We start from the raw sequence: 19600 nt of genomic DNA, 5'->3' as shown, positions 1-19600 counted from the left end.
AAACATGACAATGACTCAAAACACACAGAGCACACAGTGGTTGAGGGAGAAAAGGTGAAAGTCCTTGCATGGCCTTGTCAGTGACCAGACTGAGAATCTGTGGAATGACTTGAAGATTGCAGTTCTGCACCGAAAAGCAGGCAAATATTTCAAAGTCTAGATGTGCAAAGTGTGTAGAGACAAAGATAAATCCCAACAGACTAAAGGCTGTAAATAAAGGAAAGGTTGGTTCAACAAAATACTGACACGAGGGGTGATCCTCTTTGCAGCTCAGTGACTCCAATGTTTTTTTTTGTTTTTGTTTTTTACACTACACATTACATTTCATTTTACTTTCATTATGAAGCAGTTGAATTAAAAAAAGTGTGGTGGGGGGGGGGGGGGGCACTTGGATTATCATCAACTGCGTCTATCAGAACATTTGGGGGTGTTGCTCAGTGTCTTAAATGATGTAATGGACCAACATAATTAATTTGGACCATTAATCAGTTTTCAGCATAAGCTCTAATCCTATTAGAAGATAATGTGATAAATGGGTTGTGAAATCGCTCGAAACCAATGTAGGTCATGGTTGCGACCACGTAAATCTGCGTTCCGCTCAGAAGGTCCTGTAAATAAAAGAAACCTGTAAATTCCCATCAGCCGTGAGTCCACACACAAAAACATGAGCTCACTCGAATGATTATACACTGAACTTGAATGCATGGGGTCAAAAACATAAAATACGCCAGTGCGCAGCATTAGGGTCATAAAATCTGACCTTGTCTCCTGTCTGCTGTGCGCGGGCCCAGGCTGCTCAGCCATCTCGCACTTCGTTATCAGATCAACAAGTGCTGATTTAATATCTTGGAGACAGACTACTTTCATGTTTTGACTTGAGAAACAGTTTCCCTGAATTAGATAAAGCATATAAAAGAAAAATTGAGAGGACATGTAGGTCAGGCCAACAAAGATAACGCTACAGTACATGCCGTCTATTCGTGGTTGACCTTTAACCGCTGTAACATCTCAAAAATAAATGTGTTGTAATTTTAAGAAGTATTTCTATGAAAAGGTGTACCACACCTATGAAACATGTTCAGGTCAAGCTCGGACACTTAAAATATATTTATTATATTTAGAATAGATTATTTAGAGGAATAAGAAAAATTCTTTACAAACTTTAACAGGATGGAAATAATGAAATTAAAAGTTATCAACAATTAACAGAATACATGAAAAAAAGAACACCATTGCACCAGGATAAAGACAAAAGAATAACAGCAATCCTGGAACATTACAGAAAGCAAAAAAATTTAAAAATAATGATAAAAAAGGCTGAAAAAAAAGATCAGCACAATTCCTAACAGGATTGGAAAATTTACAGGGTTCATTTCGTGAAGATTATGACAGGATGGCAATAAAAAGGAAACTAAAAGAATAAAACCAGGTACAAAATAAAGAAAGAAAGAAAGAAAGAATGAAAGAAAGAAGGAAACAAAGAAAGAAAGAAAAAAAGAAAAAAAGAAAGAAAGAAAGAGAAAGAAAGAAAGAAAGAAAGAAAGAAAGGAGAAAATATAATGTTTGTAAATGAAATGTTCATGAATGAATGCAACAAGATGGAAAACAAAAAATGGACAAAATTATGTACATGAGAGAATTAAAGAAATTAACAGGATTCCTAACAAGATGTAATGTAACAGGATGGAAATAAAGAAATTAACAAGATTATTATCGAAACAGAAATAAAGAATTTACACGATTTCCACAATACAAAGCTAGCCATTGCTCAATGAAAGTTGAGTATCGATTTATTTATTTGCAATCTTTTGAAACACACCAATTACTGCAATTTTATCAAACAGGGTGGAAGGTTAAGGAGTGAGACAAAGAGTAGTTTCATAGTACATATAAATCAATTACTTCCCTATGTTGGTGATGTTGTTTTCCCATTAAACATCCTTATCAGGATCACATCACTAAGGACCTGGCTTTTATTATAAAGAATGATTGGAATAACAGGGTGGAAAGTGATACTGAGGACGCTGATATGATTTCATAAAAACTGTAACACATTTTCTCAAATACATAAAGACATGTTATTCAATATAAGACAAATTAGATGTTATATTCTGGGCCATTTCATCTTCATCTTCTAAAGGGGAGAGGCCGACTAAACTCTATTAATTAAAAGAGGATTCCACTAGACTCCACCCGAGAAAAGAGTGGGATGATGAGAAAAAGTGTGAGAACCGGAAAACAGAGGGAAAAGATGAAGAAAGTGATAGATTCCTTAAGAGAGACGGGTGGATGGTGTACAGAAGACGGGTAATAGGAGACTTTGAGACTAAAAGAAAACAAAAGGAAATAGAGAGATGTTTTTATCAGTGTTTATATGGGACACTTTCTGAACGCAATCCAAAATACACCATTATGTTACAGAAAGCGTGGGAAAACAAAAAAAAAATATTTCTTTTTTTTATGTCCTCACCCCTGCTCTAAAGATACAAATAATCTGACCAAAACCCATAGCAGCGGGAGAGGATACGTTAGCAACTATGTTTCATTGCCATAACAAAACGCTCAGTGGCGCCTGGCCGGAGACCTTAAAATCCAGACTACTACAATACGGGATATTCCATCCGTGATTTCAGAACGGGGGAGAGGCTGACTTGATCCCATTAGAGACGAGGGAGTCAGAGTAGGAGTTTTGGGGGGCTCTAGAGAGAATATATGGTGATCTCACAAACCAAAACATGGGTCTCATGACTCTCGCTATGGTGTTCTGGTCACTGAAGTAAATCACATAAATATAAAACAAACATAGCAACCGAATGCATTGCCGCTTGCTTCTAATCACTCCCGGTCATTAGATTGCAATCATTAAACCACAGTGCGTGTGATGACTGTTCAGTGGCTCAACACTAAATCAACACCGACACTTAACTTGCAATAATGTGTGTGGAATAATGGCTTTGTTTGGACTGGATCTGCTTTGAATACTGTAGTATGGGCCGTTGTCAGGAAACTAAACCTGAGTGCAAAGTATCCTCATAATTTACTATGATAGAGAATCTAATCACTTTTTTGTTTGTAAAGCTGAATATATATATATATATATATATATATATATATATATATATATATATATATATATATATATATATATATATATATATATATATATATATATATATATATAAAATTAGTTTGTTGTTAAATGTTAGGGCTGTTTCCCCATTAAATATCAACCAATTTGCGCAGTCACATTAAATCACATTTACACAAACTTTTTTTTTTTTTTTTACTTTGTTTTACTGAAATTAAGTGATTCTTTTTAAACTATTTTATTCTAACAACGTTCAACCCTGTTATGCTGTGAAATTTTAGTTTAAAAATGTTTTTGGTCTTTTCTTTTTAAAGCTATTATCACTTTGAGGTGGAAAGTTATTATTCTATTACTCCTTTTTCATAATTTTATTCTTAAAAAAACACCGTTCAACCCTGTTTTATTGTGATGTTTTAGTTTTGAAATGTTCTTGACACTGTATTTGAGAGACTGGCATAATTTCTGACCTCATGGGGTAGGTTTAAAAAGGTGTAGGTAAGGCTTATAATTGGACCTGTCTAACTCAAAATTCAACTCTGTTGTGGAAAAAATTGTTGCTGGAAAAATATTGTTCTTATTTCACATGGCACAAGAACAATGGCTTTATTAAACATTTTCCAAAGATCTCCAACCCCACAATAGTTGGAATGTAACGGGGTTGACAGCTTTAAGCTAGAGTTTAAATTTGGGGTAATAAATTAAGGATCAGCAGCTGAAAACAGCTGTTCAACCCTGTTATATATGTATACTGTTATATTTAAGAAAAAAAAATGTTCTTGACATTATATTTGATAGATTGGATCTATTTATTTTTTTCATCTGTATTGTCACACATCTGTTTGGTTTTGGTTACACTTATATTGGACCTGTCAAGCTCAAAAGTTCAATTCTGTGGTGTTATTGCACGAAGCACAAGAATATTAAATGAACTGAATATTTTGCACAGATCTTCAACCCCCCACAATATTTTGAATATAAAAGGGTTGGCGCAAAACATGTTTTAAAAGAACAATAGTGTTTTGTTTTAAATTATAATTTCAAGGAACCCTGAAATTGAGTGAGAATTTACTCAGTAATCTATTTTCAAGTTAAAGGCCATGTCTATTAATTTCAAAGATCCAGTGAAAAGGTTGAAAAATTGACAGCTTAAAGTTTAGAGTTCCTAATAATAAATAACTTGACATCTTAAAGGTTAGAGTTCATGATAATAACCAACATCACATACTTATCATTTGAGGTAATATTTTAAAAACCAGCTATTGAAAACCCCTTATTGTGAATTTTTAAGAATTTTAAATTTCAACCTTTTTTTTTTTTTTTTAAATCTAATTCAACTTATTTTGAAATCAAATGAGTCAAGATGGCTCAAAAAGAAAGACGAAGAACAAAAAAGCAATTCAGGCATATTGCATTGTGGGACATTTGTAGTGTTATTGTGTTGGAGGTTTTGTTCTTTTGCATACTGTCCCAATTTACTTAATGCATGCTGAAAAATTGGTATGCATAGTAAGGAATGGTATTCCAAATACCCATAATCTCACTCTCACACCAACAATTTGTGTCATCAAACACTCAAGAAAATAAAACGTAATGACCTGCCAAAAAACTGGTATGAAACATAAATCACATCTTTGCCACATTTCACAGCCAAATCAAGTCATTTCAATAGAAATTGTGCCTTGAGAGTTTCGCGTGACACAGATTTCACTCCTGGTAAAATTGGTCATGGAAATTTGTTACGATGTCCAACAGAAAGCTGCTTGGTTTGAAAGTGACGTCTGTGTGGGCTGTGCTTTAAAACATCATAAAACACTATTGACAATGACTTTTTGCTGAATTTTTACTAATGTTGTCTGACAGACGCTGTATTTCAAAACAAAGGTCATTTATTCAGTTTGAACAAATCCTTCATACACAAATATATGTATATATATATATATATATAATATTTATATACATGAAAAAGTACATATTTCATATACTACATTAACACATTGTTGTCATATTTTCCTGTGCATTAGTAAACTGCCCTACAAAATCTCCGCAAAACTTTCAGTAGTTTTTTTTTTTTCATACAATAATGTAATATGAAACAAAAAGTATTTAGACAACCATTATGAAAACAAATTAATTACTGATAAATGAAGACGGGGCGGCCCTGAAATAAACCCCCAGATCTCCACCGATACAAACACACACACGCACACACAAGTCACAAAAGCATAGCAAACCGGAAAAATCTTGGATTATGAATTGAAGCATATTTTACACTGCTGCATTTTTGTAATATCCGATAGGTAAAGCCTACAAAGTGTGACGCTCATGTACTAAAAATGACACTTGTGACCAGTCAAAGCCCAGTAACTTGACTGTCTGCTTGAATCTTTAGTAAAACATGCCTGTTCTTTGTGTGTAAGGTACTTCAGACAGACCGGAGAGGGAAAAAAGACTTCTGTTTTTTACTGTTTTGTTCAGTGTCGGAGAGATTGGACGAACCAGCGATGAAGCAAGCATTGCTTTTACGTTACTAAGTAGACCGGATGCAGTGACTGTTATTGGTGGGGGACGGCCAGTAGTTTCCATATGAGCTGACATGTTAAACTGCATTTGTTTCACTTGGATTTAGTCAATAACTGTTGACATACGGTGGTGGTTTATGTTGAGAATTTGAGTTTGAGTGGCCACGCTCCTCAGTTTCACCCTCTCTCCGACTCTCTAGCCAAATGTCTTCGTTTACGCACATGTGAGAAGTTTGCACGTGAGTGGCTCAAGTGCCTGGCATCTGTATCTGGACCACCTCTCCGTTCTCGGCCTGCTGGAGCTGAATGGCATCCTTCACATCCATCTCCGCTTGCAGAGCTGGAGTCAGACCTTCAGCCTGAGAAGCAAAAACAGAGCGAATGTGTCATTTTTGTGCCATTAGAAAACCAAATGCAACTGCAAAAATACTCATTGTTTCAAACAGGCTTCCTGAACATTAACTCCATCTGCCACCTCCATCCCTTCCACCTCAAATTCACACCACCAGGTGAAATATTAGAGCTTATTTTGACATATCGACTTGTAGTGTGTATATATATATATACAAACCCGATTCAAAAAAAATTGAAAGGCGTTTTCTCTGGGCCAAGGCTCATTTAAAATGGACTGTGGCAAAGTGGAAAACTGTTCTGTGGTCAGACGAATCAAAATTTGAAGTTCTTTTTGTTAAACTGGGACGCCATGATTTCCAGACTGAAGAGGACAACCCAAGTTGTTATCAGAGCTCAGTTCAGAAGCCTGCATCTCTGATGGTATGGGGTTACATGAGTGCGTGGGGCATGGGCAGCTTACACATCTGGAGAGGCTCCATCAATGCTGAAAGGTATATCCAAATTCTAGAACAACATATGCTCCCATCCAGACTTCGTCTCTTTCAGGGAAGGCCTTGCATTTTCCAACATGACAATGCCAGACCACATACTGCATCAATTCTTTCACCAATAGAAAACATTTGGCGCATCATAAAGAGGAAGATGCGACAAAGAAGACCTAAGACGGTTGAGCAACTAGAAGCCTGTATTAGACAAGACTGGGACAACATTCCTATTCCTTAACTTGAGCAACTTGTCTCCTCAGTCCCCAGACGTTTGCAGACTGTTATTAAAAGAAGAGGGGATGCCACACAGTGGTAAACATGGCCTTGTCCCAACTTTTTTGAGATGTGTCGATGCCATGAAATTTAAAATCAACTTATTTTCCCTTAAAATTATCAATTTTCCCAGTTTAAACATTTGATATGTCATCTATGTGTTCTGTATTCTGTATTCTATTATATGTATTCTGAATAAAATATTGAAATTTGAAAATTCCACATCATTGCATCCTGTTTTCATTCACAATTTGTACAGTGTCCCAACATTTTTGGAATTGGGTTTGTGTATATATATATATATATATATATATATATATATATATATATATATATATATGACACTGACCAAACATCAGCTGAATACTACATTAACGCACAAAGTTCATAGTGACAGTGTGTCTTGGAGAGATACACCCAAATGAACTCTTGGCATTAAAGAAACAATGTTCAATAGAAGTGTTTGTCTGCAGCACGGTCTGGAATGTCTGTTTTATTAAGATGCCAATGTATAGTGGAATCACTGTCAGCCGATACATATCTATCGCAGCGCTGCACATCCTGTCATTTGACCAGCCTAAAAACCACCCGCTTTAGCATAGTAATGTAGGCAGTGAAAGCAGACCATTACAACACTGACAGGTGTACAGATGGATACAACTAAACCAAAGATCAGGACAACAGCAAGAGATGGAAAACAAGGAGAAAAAAGGAAAGGGTCAGACAAAGGCTACACTCAATCCCAGTCGTCGAAATAAAAACACTGCCTCAAAAAAAGAAAAAAAAGGGAAGAGGGAGTGATGCAGGGGGAGACGACGCAGGATGAGTCACTTCAGAGTATGTGCAGTGAGTCATTCCTTCCTAAACACACGCCAGAGGAACAGACCGCACACCTGCTCGGTGCACAGGCTCAGACTGTACTCAAGGGCACGGCCCCGAAGTGCCAAGACTCTTATAACACAGCCTTCCTGATGCGAGACGCTCACGAGCTGTGTTTTCATCTTAGGTGCTAAGTGTACACTCCACAGGGGCTGATTTCCTGCAGCTCCACAAGAGGGCACTCATTAGAGACTATGACTGAATCGCTCAAAAGCATCACTTTCAAACACTTCTGTCGGACTGTACAGAGAACAGAGCCTCGATTTTTATCTGTAGTGATCGGATGTGTGATATGGAAGCTATTAAATGAAAAAAAATAAAGGGGTGTGCTCATGAAAAATTGTCTGTAAACACTACCACATGTTTTGTGCAGCAGATGAGAGCTAAACTTCAAACAGAAAGAATTGCTGTGACCTCAGGTGCAAGAAGACGGCTGCTCAACTAAGTTGACCAATTATTAAGCTTTCCTATAGTTTAAAGCATTGTGATATCATTTGGCTTCTTAGCTCATCAAGTAGGTTGCAATGGGTCAATGAAGTAAAAATTCAACTATTATTTGTTATTTATTTTTTTTACCTGAGGTACACCATTGTTAAGTTTTAAATTTTTTGTTGTTTTTTATTTATTTTGTGATCATGATATTTTAAAAAAATGTCTCTGATGTCCACTTAATATGCATTTCTTGAATTACTTATTTATACTTGATTTATTTTCCACTAATGTTATTTTTATGTTTGTTTGTTTTGTTTTATTGCTAGTTTATGATTATTATATAAAATGTTTGTCCATGATGTCCACCTAAAATTCACTAATTTACTAGAACTTTTTTCACTAACATTCTTGGTATTTATTTATTTTGTAATCATTATATTTAATATTTCTCCCCAATATCCACTTTTATTTATTTTTTCTTTTTACATTTTACTTTAAATCCACTAATGTTCCACAGCTTTAATTTTTTTATATTTGATTTTTGTCCCCAATATCTACTTATAAAATACACTTATTTGGTATTTATTTCTAATAACTTTATTTGTTTTATTTCACTAAGGTTGATTTCTTATACTTGTATTAAAATGTATAATTTAAGTATTTCTTATTCCTTGCTGTTATTTTTTTCACATGCTCTCCGACTATATATGACAAGTGTCCAAGTTTTGAATGAAAAACAGCGCACAACACAACAATCACAGCCAATCAGATTATATTTGATCTTTAATACAAAGCTTTTTAGAGCAGGAATTTGGACCAATAGGAACTCACTGTGGGTGTGGCTACGATAAAAGAACCGGATGAAAAATCAAGTCACATCTGCAACTAGTAGAGACTATTTAAACTGAATCAAATTGATGCATGTATACATGTATGAAAATATAAATACACTAAATACATAATGTCTTTATCCAGGTTGCGATATAGTTTTACATTTAAATTTTACAATTAAAAAAAAGAGCAAGATATAAAACATGCTAAAATTGATTTCCATGTAAACAAAGTTTCCACCAAACTGTCTTCCAAAAACAGCCGGTAGCTTTTCTGTTTGCCAACTTTAGCACAGCTCCACTACTAAGTGAGCTCATGTCATCATTCATATTAATTTCCTCTGACAGCTGTTTATTTTATCCCCATGTCACACTGACAGGTGGTTTGTCACAGAACGGCGCTAATCTAGAATCGATTTTACTCGCTTGACTGCGTCAAATGTTGTGCTCTATTCAAGCATCATAGTCCATTAACAGTTTTCCAAAAGCTTTGATGTGTACAGTATGATTGCTGAGCCAATTTGGAAGGCGTCCAGAACACCAAGTAAAGCAATAGGTGAAGCTAGAGGTAAATCTAAGACCCTCTGATGGGGTCTGCGTACGGATGCAATCATCAAAACGGTCCCACAAACTGCTTGTTTTCAGGGGTTCGGTACAGCCTGCTTAGACAAAGATGAGACACTACATATTTGAAGGTCGGCCAAAACACAAGTGTGTGTGTCCATGAGAGAGAGAAAGAGGAAAAGAAAGATGCAGGTCACTCAGATAACAAGCCGTACAACCAATTTGGCTGTGTTACAGCACATCCGATGAAAGAATGCACTTCAAAGAGAGGAAGGGGAGCATTTGTTTGTTTTTATGGCCTTTGTTTACAGCAGAGTATAGAGAAGGGGGAGGGGCTGAAAAATAAGAGTTCTTGCTGATGTCATCAGTATAGGAAAGTCGTTTCAGAGGCGGAGCAAGCATGTAATTTATATTTATATAAAACATTTTAAGACTTTTTTTTTCTGAAATAACGTGCTATGATAATCGAGCACAATATGCACAATGCATTAATAAAGCAAATTGAAAAAATTACTGATTTTAAGCAGGAAATGCCCTTTAAGACGATTCAAACCATAAGCGCCCAAATGGTCTAAAGAGGTTTAAGTTGTACCAGCCTAACCACTTTAAAGGGCAACTGTGGTAAAGGCCTCGTCCTCCTCCCTGTTACCAAATAGCTCACATTCCCGCGCTCACAAAAGCCATATTGGGGGTGCGTGCTAGTGCCATGAGTGTTTTTAAAAAAATGTAAGAGGGACGGTCACAACAAAGGGCTTTGAAATGCTTGATGTTCTCGTTGGTTTGTGCCTCAGCATTTTGACGTTCAGTGAAAATATTTTAATTATGTCAATATATTTATTTGTTATAGTCCATTTCACTCAATTGTATTCAACGATAATGTGCAAAATGACAAAAATGTGTGCCAAAGAGCAACGGTCTGCACTTGGGTTACAATTTCCACAGGGTTCCTACTCTTTTGAATTGAATTAATGATTTTCTATGGCTTTTCCACTATTAATACATGGTCATTAATGAAAATTCATTACTTATCCATGACTTTCCATGAGATTTTACTATATTATTATTTTGTTTATTATACAAATCACATTTTATCCCACTCTAATTTCCAGGTTTTCCATGAGCTGGAAACACATTTGTTTAGAACCATTTTGGACTGTTTTCACCAAGTAAACGGTGCTTGATCTGTGCATATGTCTCTCCTGATCCAGATGAGAGGTATGTTTCACTCCAGAAAGCAATATTATGGATTATGGATGTATTTTAACCAGAATCAATGGTTAGAAGCTGAATATGTCAAGGGGGTGTGTTCCAAATTGATAGATTAGTTTTTTGCAGACACGCCACTTTTCACCTCACAAGACATTAACTGATGGACTGGAGTGGTGTGGATTACTTCTAGATTATTGTGATTCTGACGGCACCCATTCACTGCAGAGGATCTATTGCTGAGCAAGTGCTGTAATGCTAAATTTCTCCAAATCTGTTCTGATCAAGAAACACATCCACAGCTAACTTTTATTTTTAGGTGACCTATTCCTTTACATTTAAATCATTGTATTGTCATGGTTTTGTTGTTTTTATCTCGCCACAAAATCTGAAAATTTGACACACTAATTTTGCTCACAAGATTTAACAATGATTGCCCTTTGCTTCAGATTAAAATAAGTTTATTCTTCTCTAAAGACAGAAACGTTAAAGCAGATGTGGAATATGCAAGTCAAATTGTAACTATGCTTGGAGCCTCACATGAATCAAACACGTTGAGTGCAGCTGGGGAAATGTGGTGACCTGTAATGACTGTCAAACCTCTAAATGAGTTTGAATATGCGTGCACGCCATATCGCGGCTCCGAAACGCCGTAACGGCATCATGGGGAAGTGATTATTGTGAAAACACACATCAAGGAGCACTGGAGCATGTTGAGAACTTGATGTAGAGCATGAGATGGAAAAGAGGGATAAAAATTTGAAAACAGACAGGGAGGAAAGGGACAACTTCAGGCAATTTATTATTCAGAGGAAAAACAAACTGATCTGGGTTGCTGATTAGCCGAAAGTGAGTGTGGAGAGCAGGTTAAGATCACAGCCTACGATTTCTAGAAAGAACACATGGCGAGAGAGCGAGTTTGATTATACATATTGGTAACTACGCCACCCAGAGGTGTTGGCTCAGAAATGCTGCCCACCATAGACCAGATCGGTGCATTCATCGCACACCTGTGCGACAGTGGTGGTCGTTTTGAGACAGAAAACATTCCTCCCTGAAATAAAACGGCTGTACATCACAGATAATGCTGACATTGTGTTTGTGTGTTTCTGGCTTATCTCACTTGTACTGCGCCGGTGTGGTCGGTCACCGTTCCCAGCTGGACGTATTGCACCTGAATATCGTTACCCTGGAGAGGAGATGCGTCCACCCCACCCGTCCCGTCGGTCGACGCCACTGCGATGAGCTGTGGTCCTCTTAAAACCTAGGAAATGGGCAGAAAAATTAGAAATATTAACACTATGCTAACTTTTTGGTGAACAGCTAGTTCAAACTATTCTGAATGCTTATTTATCTGTGGGAAAGTGCTCTAGACACAGCACAACTGTTAAATTTCCCAACATGGGTACATAGTTTTAGTGAGCATCATTCCTAAGTGACAATGTGACTAATTTCGGTGAGTAATGCTGTCTTACAAGTGAGCGGTGTGTGACTGACAAATTAGAGTCAGACACTAAAATGCACTGCAAGCTATTCTCTAAATTACCAGCACAAATACTCTTCGGATGAAGGATCAAAACAACCAGATGAGTTTCAAATCACACTCGGCTAAACAGAGTTTAAATGTCACGCCACCAACTTTCTGGGTAATGGGTATGTGGTTACTTTTGAAATGATTTTCTTTTATCTTGAGAGATGTGCATCAGTGTAGCTGTAGTTAACTAAAACTGAAATTAAAAATCATTTTCAGTAACAGAATAAAGAAAATTAAGCATTAGATGATAAATGTAAAAAAAAAAAGGTTGAGGTACTAAAATGACTAGAACTGAATAAATAAATAAATACAGCAAGAAAGCTGAAAAGAAATTTAAAAAATTATTAAATTAGTAAATTCATAAACATTTCATGTTCATAAATATTATAATAAAAAAACGGTAATAAATAATACTAAAATAATACTAATTCTGGATATTTTGTCCAGATATGTGCTATAAATATAGATGGATTTTGAATTCCTTAAAAAAAATAAAAAAATAAAGACTGATATCATGTTATGCTAAAAGATCTCCAGTCTCATGACTTACAATAATCCCAATTTTTATTGGGATTAAAAAAAAAGTAATTTTTGTTAGTAGCTACTAACAAAAAAGTAGACCAAGACATGAAAGTGTTTTATCCAGCACAAAACAACAATCACACATACTTTACAAGAAAAAAAAAAAACTAGTTCATTTAGAAATTTCATGACTTTTCTTAATTTTATTTATTCTCTATGTATTTTTTTAGTTTTACTTTTTCCTAGGCCTGAAAATCACACTTCAGATTTCAGATCTGTTCCTCAAATCTGGTTTCATTAATAGCTACAAAAAGCTTTTTGACTGTAAAAAAAAAGCACTCATCTTTTTTTGTTTTTTCTAGATTTCTACTAAGTATTCTACAACAGGATCAATCAGCTAGGATCAAAGTTTTGCTCAAAAAATTTCAGATGATAATTTGATTTTAATATGGAAATGATTCACATCCGTGATTATGAAAACTATTACTGCTTTCTTCCTTTCAATCCATACTGATTGTTCCTCTCTAACTTTCATTAGCACATCCATCACCTCACTGTGTAAACAAAATTACAATTCTCAGAGTTTACACTTTAATCGGCTAATGTTTCCAATCATTCTACAGTTTATTCAACTGCCTGTCATAAACCCCAGTAATGTGCACCTGTTTTTCAGCTCTTCTTCTTTTCGCATGATCAGGAAGTTCAAAAGTCCAACACTGCATACACTAAGCAAACATTGTCAGACGAGTAGAAAGTCCAGTACTAAGTATTTATAATACAGTAAGCGAACAACATCTGGATGACATTCAACATCTGATGAGATCCTGAAGCGTGCATCTTTGGAACACTCTTCTATCCCATAAAGCAACTTGAGTTGAAGCCATATGATTAGTTAAGGAAAAAAATCAAGAAGTCAAGAAGTAGGTTCTTCATCGAATTCAACACACTGCGATAGTTCAGCAATTCAAACGTAGCCAGAGGGAGGAAATGTTTTCCATTGTCATAGTCACAGACCAATCAGGACTGTCAGAATGCATTTTGTTTCTTGCAAGCCATTAAGAAACTGTCAACTTGCTGTTTCAGGATTAGAAGGTGCAAAACTATGCGACGAAATATAAAACCGGCATCATGAATGCACTTGCCTGATTGCCAAGTCTGAAACTTCAAGCTGTGTTTACTGCATTTCCTTACGCACGTGAAACTGATTGTGCATGTGTGACACATCAAGGCACTCATCTTAACAGCCCCGTGGAAGGCCTAGTCTCCAGCTGAACTATCACAAACACATCTCCATCCCGTTCCAACTCATTGCAAAACAGGCACATAAAAGCAAAATCACTTGCATGCTCATGCATGATCGCATACTCTCACACATTGTGTTCGATTGCCACAAAGCAAACCCAAACCCATCACTGATTACACATCATCTGACCACTAAAGGCGCTCTGATGTGGTCACAATAGTTTTGGATCCACCGGCTTCTCTTCAATTACTGACGCTAGTCTTCAACCTGAACTGTGAGTCAGTAATTTCTTGACTGCAGCAGTTGACCATTTCCACATGCATGGTGTTTATTCAAAACGGCAATGTGGGACAGAATTTAAATGAAACGTGAACTTCAGACTAAACACTAATCGTTAATCATTATAGCTCTTCGGCGACTCCATGTTGTGACACTTCTCCGCACCAGTGTGGGCATAAACAATCAAATCCCGAGTCTCCTCGAGTGGGAACAGAACTGTCATGCACTCCCAATTAGGAGAAAGAAACTGAACAAAAATCCCACAATAACCCCAATTTCAGATCCAGTTCGCCTCTGCCCCCATCCCGGATTCAAGTGCAGATGATGACTTTGAAGTCATGAGTCAGAGGCATGCTTAGAGGTCATACAGAACCAATGCAATGCCCACCATGTCCCCAACGGCATGAAGAAAAAATGGCAATTTCGCCACAACTACTTTTTCCGAAAATGATGCTGCCAGTCAAATCATGGGGTAATAATTAGTGTTTACGATGTTGGGTTGTTAAATGGGATGAAACATTATTCAAAAAATGCAATTCATACATAATGACTTGACTACAGCTGTATGATGAGCATGTTTAGAAAATTTTGAGATGGGCATCCTGCTATCATAATGAAGAAAAAAGCCTAATAAAAAAAAAGAGAGAGAGAGAGGGGAAAAAGAAAAATTATCTTGAAAAGTCATGTGGTGTGATTAACATGCATTAAAAAAAAGTAAAAAAATAAAAATGAAATAAAAAATAAACCAAAACGAAATAAACCAAAACTAAACCAAACCAAAACCAAAACGAAACAAACCAAATAACAACCAAACAAAACTAGACCAGAACAAATCAAACAAAACCAATGGAAAGCAATATACAAAACAAAAACAAATCAAAGGACTAAACTAAAACTAAACAAAAATAAACCGAAACTAAACCAAACCAAAGAAATAAAACCAAAATTATATCATAGAGAGGACCCATGCAGATCCTCATAAATTTGCTATGAGTCATTATGACAAGGTAAAGTTAGTAATGTGGTGCAGCTCCACAAAACCCTAATAAAATTTATGAATAAATGCTATTTTTTAAAAATTACTTTTAACTTTAAAATTTGAAAACATTTTAAAATAATGATTGTGTACACTCACTTGTGTTAAAGGTGTCAGGAAAATATGTTATTATTTTTACTCGATGGCCACGCCAAATGACAGGCATTACATTTGCATTTTGGTTGAAAAATGATATGAAAGTTTTTCAAAACAACATTAACCCATTTCCTTTATCATCAACACCTGCCTGACCCATTTACTCTGGTAAACAAAGAATAGCATGAGAACAACTGAAGAATGGCCCAGCAGGTCTTAAACACAAACACATGCACAAGCACAGAGATATGCACACACAAACATCTGAAGTTATTGGGAACAAGAGTAATTCACAGCTGAGGGACGTCTTTTAGCATTTCTCATTTCATCATTTATTTGAACCAGAAAACGGCAAAGACATACACAGGAGGCACCGACTTAAAACTTGGACACTTTCTCATGCAGAAAATCATGAAAACAATCAAAATAAAGTGCACCGCTCACTGAGCATCCATATGACATTTTGAAACCATCCGTCACATTAAAATGTACATTTTGGGGATCTATCCATTGAGAAATATTTGTCAAAGCAAATACGGCTACAACAACAGGAATTTTAAAACTGTGAGCTTTGTTTTGTATGCTCAGCTGTGCGACTTAACAGATTGAGAGTTTTATGATGCTGGGAGAATCCTGTGATTGCATAGCAATAAAAAAAAAAAACGTTCTCATCGGTTGACTTCCGGCCGTGCAACTGTTCTCAAAATGACTCTCCACTCCAACGCCGATCGGGAGAGCATGGGAACGTGGTTCCAAAACAATCAAATAAAGTCAAGCTAATTCAAACCATGCATCACATTGGAGACACTCTTTGGCTCTTGAAGTCGTCCAAAAGTTGCTGCAGGTCTTGCCGAATTGTTACAAGGCTTATGTGTCACCAATCTTGGCCGGAAAAAGGTGCATTGAAATTGAACCGCTGTGTTCGCATGAGGTCTGCTGACTTTGTCAGAAATGAAAGGGCTCGTTTGAGACAGTTATCTGTTTTCTGTTTGTCATTAGCGAGTAAATCAAACTCTCAGAGGAAACGGAGTAAATAACCAAGCCAGCTGTTTGATTTCTCGTTTATGGCTGGACTGAATTCACAGTGAAAGGTATTTGAAACTGACATGTCCTTTTCTCAAGGGTCTCCATGTGCTAACCTACCCTTGTGCCCAATCGGGATTCTCTCAAAAACAGTAAAACTTCAAATCTGCCATCTCTATACAAGCGAGCTGCCAAACAAAGGGTTTAAAATTTGTCTGAGCACTGGTTGATGGGACTAAAAAGAAAAAAAAAGGACCCAGAATAAATCTTTCTCCTATGTAGTAATGCTTCCAGCAGCAGAGTAGGACAGCAAACACACAGAGGAACTGGAGCAGAGACAACGGGGAACAAAACAACAGCAGCTTAATGCAAAAAACATTTAGTTTGGGGCCTTGTTGAAGCGTAATAACCAACTATGCAAACACGCTGTTCCTCCCAAACCCCATTTTTCATTATAGCTGTTCAAGTGTCATCTTCGGTGCAAATGATTATCAGTTAGCGATAATAGACTTTCAAAACCAGGAATTCCCCTGAAAACAGAATGAAAATCGGTTAAGCTCTACTAATAAGCGTCAGGAAATCTGGATGCTTCTTCACAATTCGTTATGTAGGTCCCAAACGGTGTTATGAAAGAGATCAGTCTGCCAGAAACATGTACAGTTCTCTCATACCCTCAAGAGCTGTCAGTATGATGGAAAAAAAGTCTCTCTGGAAAGGTAAACACTTCCGCCCAATTTCAACATGCGTCCAACAACTTGAGCATCGGGAGCGGGCCAGACCTAAGCCAGGACAGATGTGACGGCCTAACTGTTCTGAGAGAGAGAGAGACAGACAGACAGAAAGAAAGAAAGAGGGCCAACAGGACGTTGGACAAACTGAGTGAACTCCTAAAACCATCTGAGAGTCACTTCTGCTGCAAAACCTCCAACAAAACGACAGAAGAACTTCAGAATTAAAAAAACGGTTATGATTGGGTCTAAATTTGTATCCAAAATCTGTTTCACCCTGACAACAAACATTATCTAATGAGGACATCTTCGGACATTTGAGCTCAATGGCAAATTCCTGCTTGATGAGGGTTTTTTTTACAAAAACGTCTCCACACAAACCAGCTGGTCTTATAAGCTAAAGTATTAGGCTTTTACGGGAGTGCCATCACTTATATCTTCTTAAACCCCAAACTCTCTTTTTATTTCGTTCTTTATAACTTTAAAATTCTAATTTGGAGGGCAGCCACCATCAACAGTACTGTATCCACACAAATCGTGCATTGCCTTGAGCCTTCATTTCTAGTGGAGATTCATTTCCAAATAATTAAACATTGCATGACATTACCAATGTTGAAGCAATACAACGTTTACCTCAGTCATCTTGAAAAGGTCATAATGTTATTCAATGTGCTTTGTTTGAAAATCACATGGTTGTTGGTTGTGGCCAATCTAGACCTCCACACGTGTTATGCTCTTAGTAATGTTAAAGCGATGCAAGGTTTAGCTTAGTCATCACAAATGTTGATCACATTTTTAATTTGTAACATTTTGACCATTGGTTCTGGCCAATCTGACTTACTAATAGTATTTGACAGAAAAGACCCTTAAGAAAAAGAAGGTATAGGAAGAAAGTATGAAAGAAAGCTTGAAAGGAAGTTTAGGACACAAAAATGAAGCAGTGAAGGTGAGGAAGTTTAGAAGGAAGCTAAAAAGGAGCAATGCTCAGAAGTATACTCAGAAGGCATAAGGGCAGGAAGGAAGTGCAGTAGGATGATGAGGAACCTTAGAAGGTAGGAAGTAAGTTTGAAACAAATGAAAAAACTCAAAGGGACAGAAGGATGCGGTTTGAATGAAGTTTAGGAGGAGGATTTGGAAGTTTAAAAGGAACAATAAGATTGGAAGGAAGCTTGAAAGGAAGGATGCTTTTCAAGGAAACTCAAGACAAAGAAGAAGTTTGGAGGGAAGGAAGATAAGTAGAAAAGTGAGGAAGCTCTGAAGAAGTTTGAAAGGAAGCTTAAAAGTAAGGTAAGAAAATCTTGATGGACGATGTGATGCTAGGAAGAAAGAACACTTCGAAGAAATGAAGGATGCTTGGACAATAAGAAACAAGCTCAGAAAGAAATATGTTCAAATAAAAGCATAGAGTAAGGCTAGGAAATAAGGAACAGTTTTACAGTCTCTCCTTTTACTAATAGTTCAGTTTGGCAGTTCAAACTGAGTCTCATCGTAACACATTGTACAAGTATGACTCCCATGGTCGAATTGGTGGACGAGCAGAATAAACCACAAATCTTTAGGATATTCTGTGAAAGTGGAGCTTTGCAGTTTCTCAAACTAATGGTCTGACTTTTAGGCTGGATTGAAAGTAAACAGGACATCTATGTCTTATAGATAAATTATCTTGACATCCTGATGCTCAGATCGCTAACAACAACCTTAAATATGACCCCTGTGGAAGACTGAGATACTACTCCTGTAGCCAAACTCATCTTTTACAGCATATCCCACAGTCCCGCCTTCAAACCTCATGGTTTTGCTCCACGTTTTCAATGTTTCCAACGGAAAGCATCTCAGAGCGACGTAAATTATGAAGACTTGATGATTTTACTGCATCTTGTTCATCAGATGTTCTCACTGCATCCAACTGGCGGTAAAACAAGAAGAGAGATTCTCACGAAGACGATCCGTTGCGCTGCAAGTGTTAATGAGGACTGTCAAGCAATGTGATTTGTGTATTTAACAGTGTCCACTGACCACAACACAAGCAACAGGTCACGAAGAACTTCTCTCCATTAGACTACCAAGGGATTTTCTTTGGACTATTTATGAGAAGACCTCTGTATCACTGCCATGGCCACATTAGCTTCCAGAACTCTTTGTTCACAACCCAAGACAGGAAAGAGCATCAAGAATGCTGGAAAATATAATCCCTTCCATTTTGACACAACAATCACTTGGACAATTTTATTCAGCATATTTTGTTTTATAACTCAAGTAAAATCCATGTTCCAGTGGAGGTAAAAAGGGTAAATTCATTTAGGAGCTTGAATTGGGACTAAAGCCTTAAGGCTGTGACAACAACTGGACTGCGAGCTAAATCCTGAAGAATTTAGATCCTACTGCAGGTACTTAATAGATGAGAGCTCTGCACACATCTGGTTTCAATACTGAGATAGAGGAAACTTGACATTCTGGATCACAAATGGGCATAATTTCATACATACCAATTTAAATATACTTATATATT

General features: G+C 36.7%; 1 protein-coding gene across 2 annotated transcripts in view; it reads right to left on the bottom strand.

Annotated features, from left to right (window-relative positions):
• Positions 1-4956: 4956 nt before the first annotated feature.
• Positions 4957-19600, bottom strand: part of LOC113067074 (protein BANP-like) — a 33952-nt gene continuing 19308 nt past the window's right edge. For both annotated transcript variants that reach the window (XM_026239300.1, XM_026239301.1), the window contains exons 12-13: positions 11754-11894; positions 4957-5966 (exon numbers count right to left, since the gene is read on the bottom strand). In XM_026239300.1, coding sequence (XP_026095085.1) covers positions 5856-5966; positions 11754-11894 — 252 coding nt within the window. In that variant the 3' untranslated portion in view covers positions 4957-5855. The remainder of the gene's footprint in view (positions 5967-11753; positions 11895-19600) is intronic.

Source organism: Carassius auratus, chromosome 50 (genome assembly GCF_003368295.1).
Source record: "Carassius auratus strain Wakin chromosome 50, ASM336829v1, whole genome shotgun sequence".
NCBI lineage: Eukaryota > Metazoa > Chordata > Actinopteri > Cypriniformes > Cyprinidae > Carassius > Carassius auratus.
This window is presented reverse-complemented; position numbering and strand designations above follow the sequence as displayed.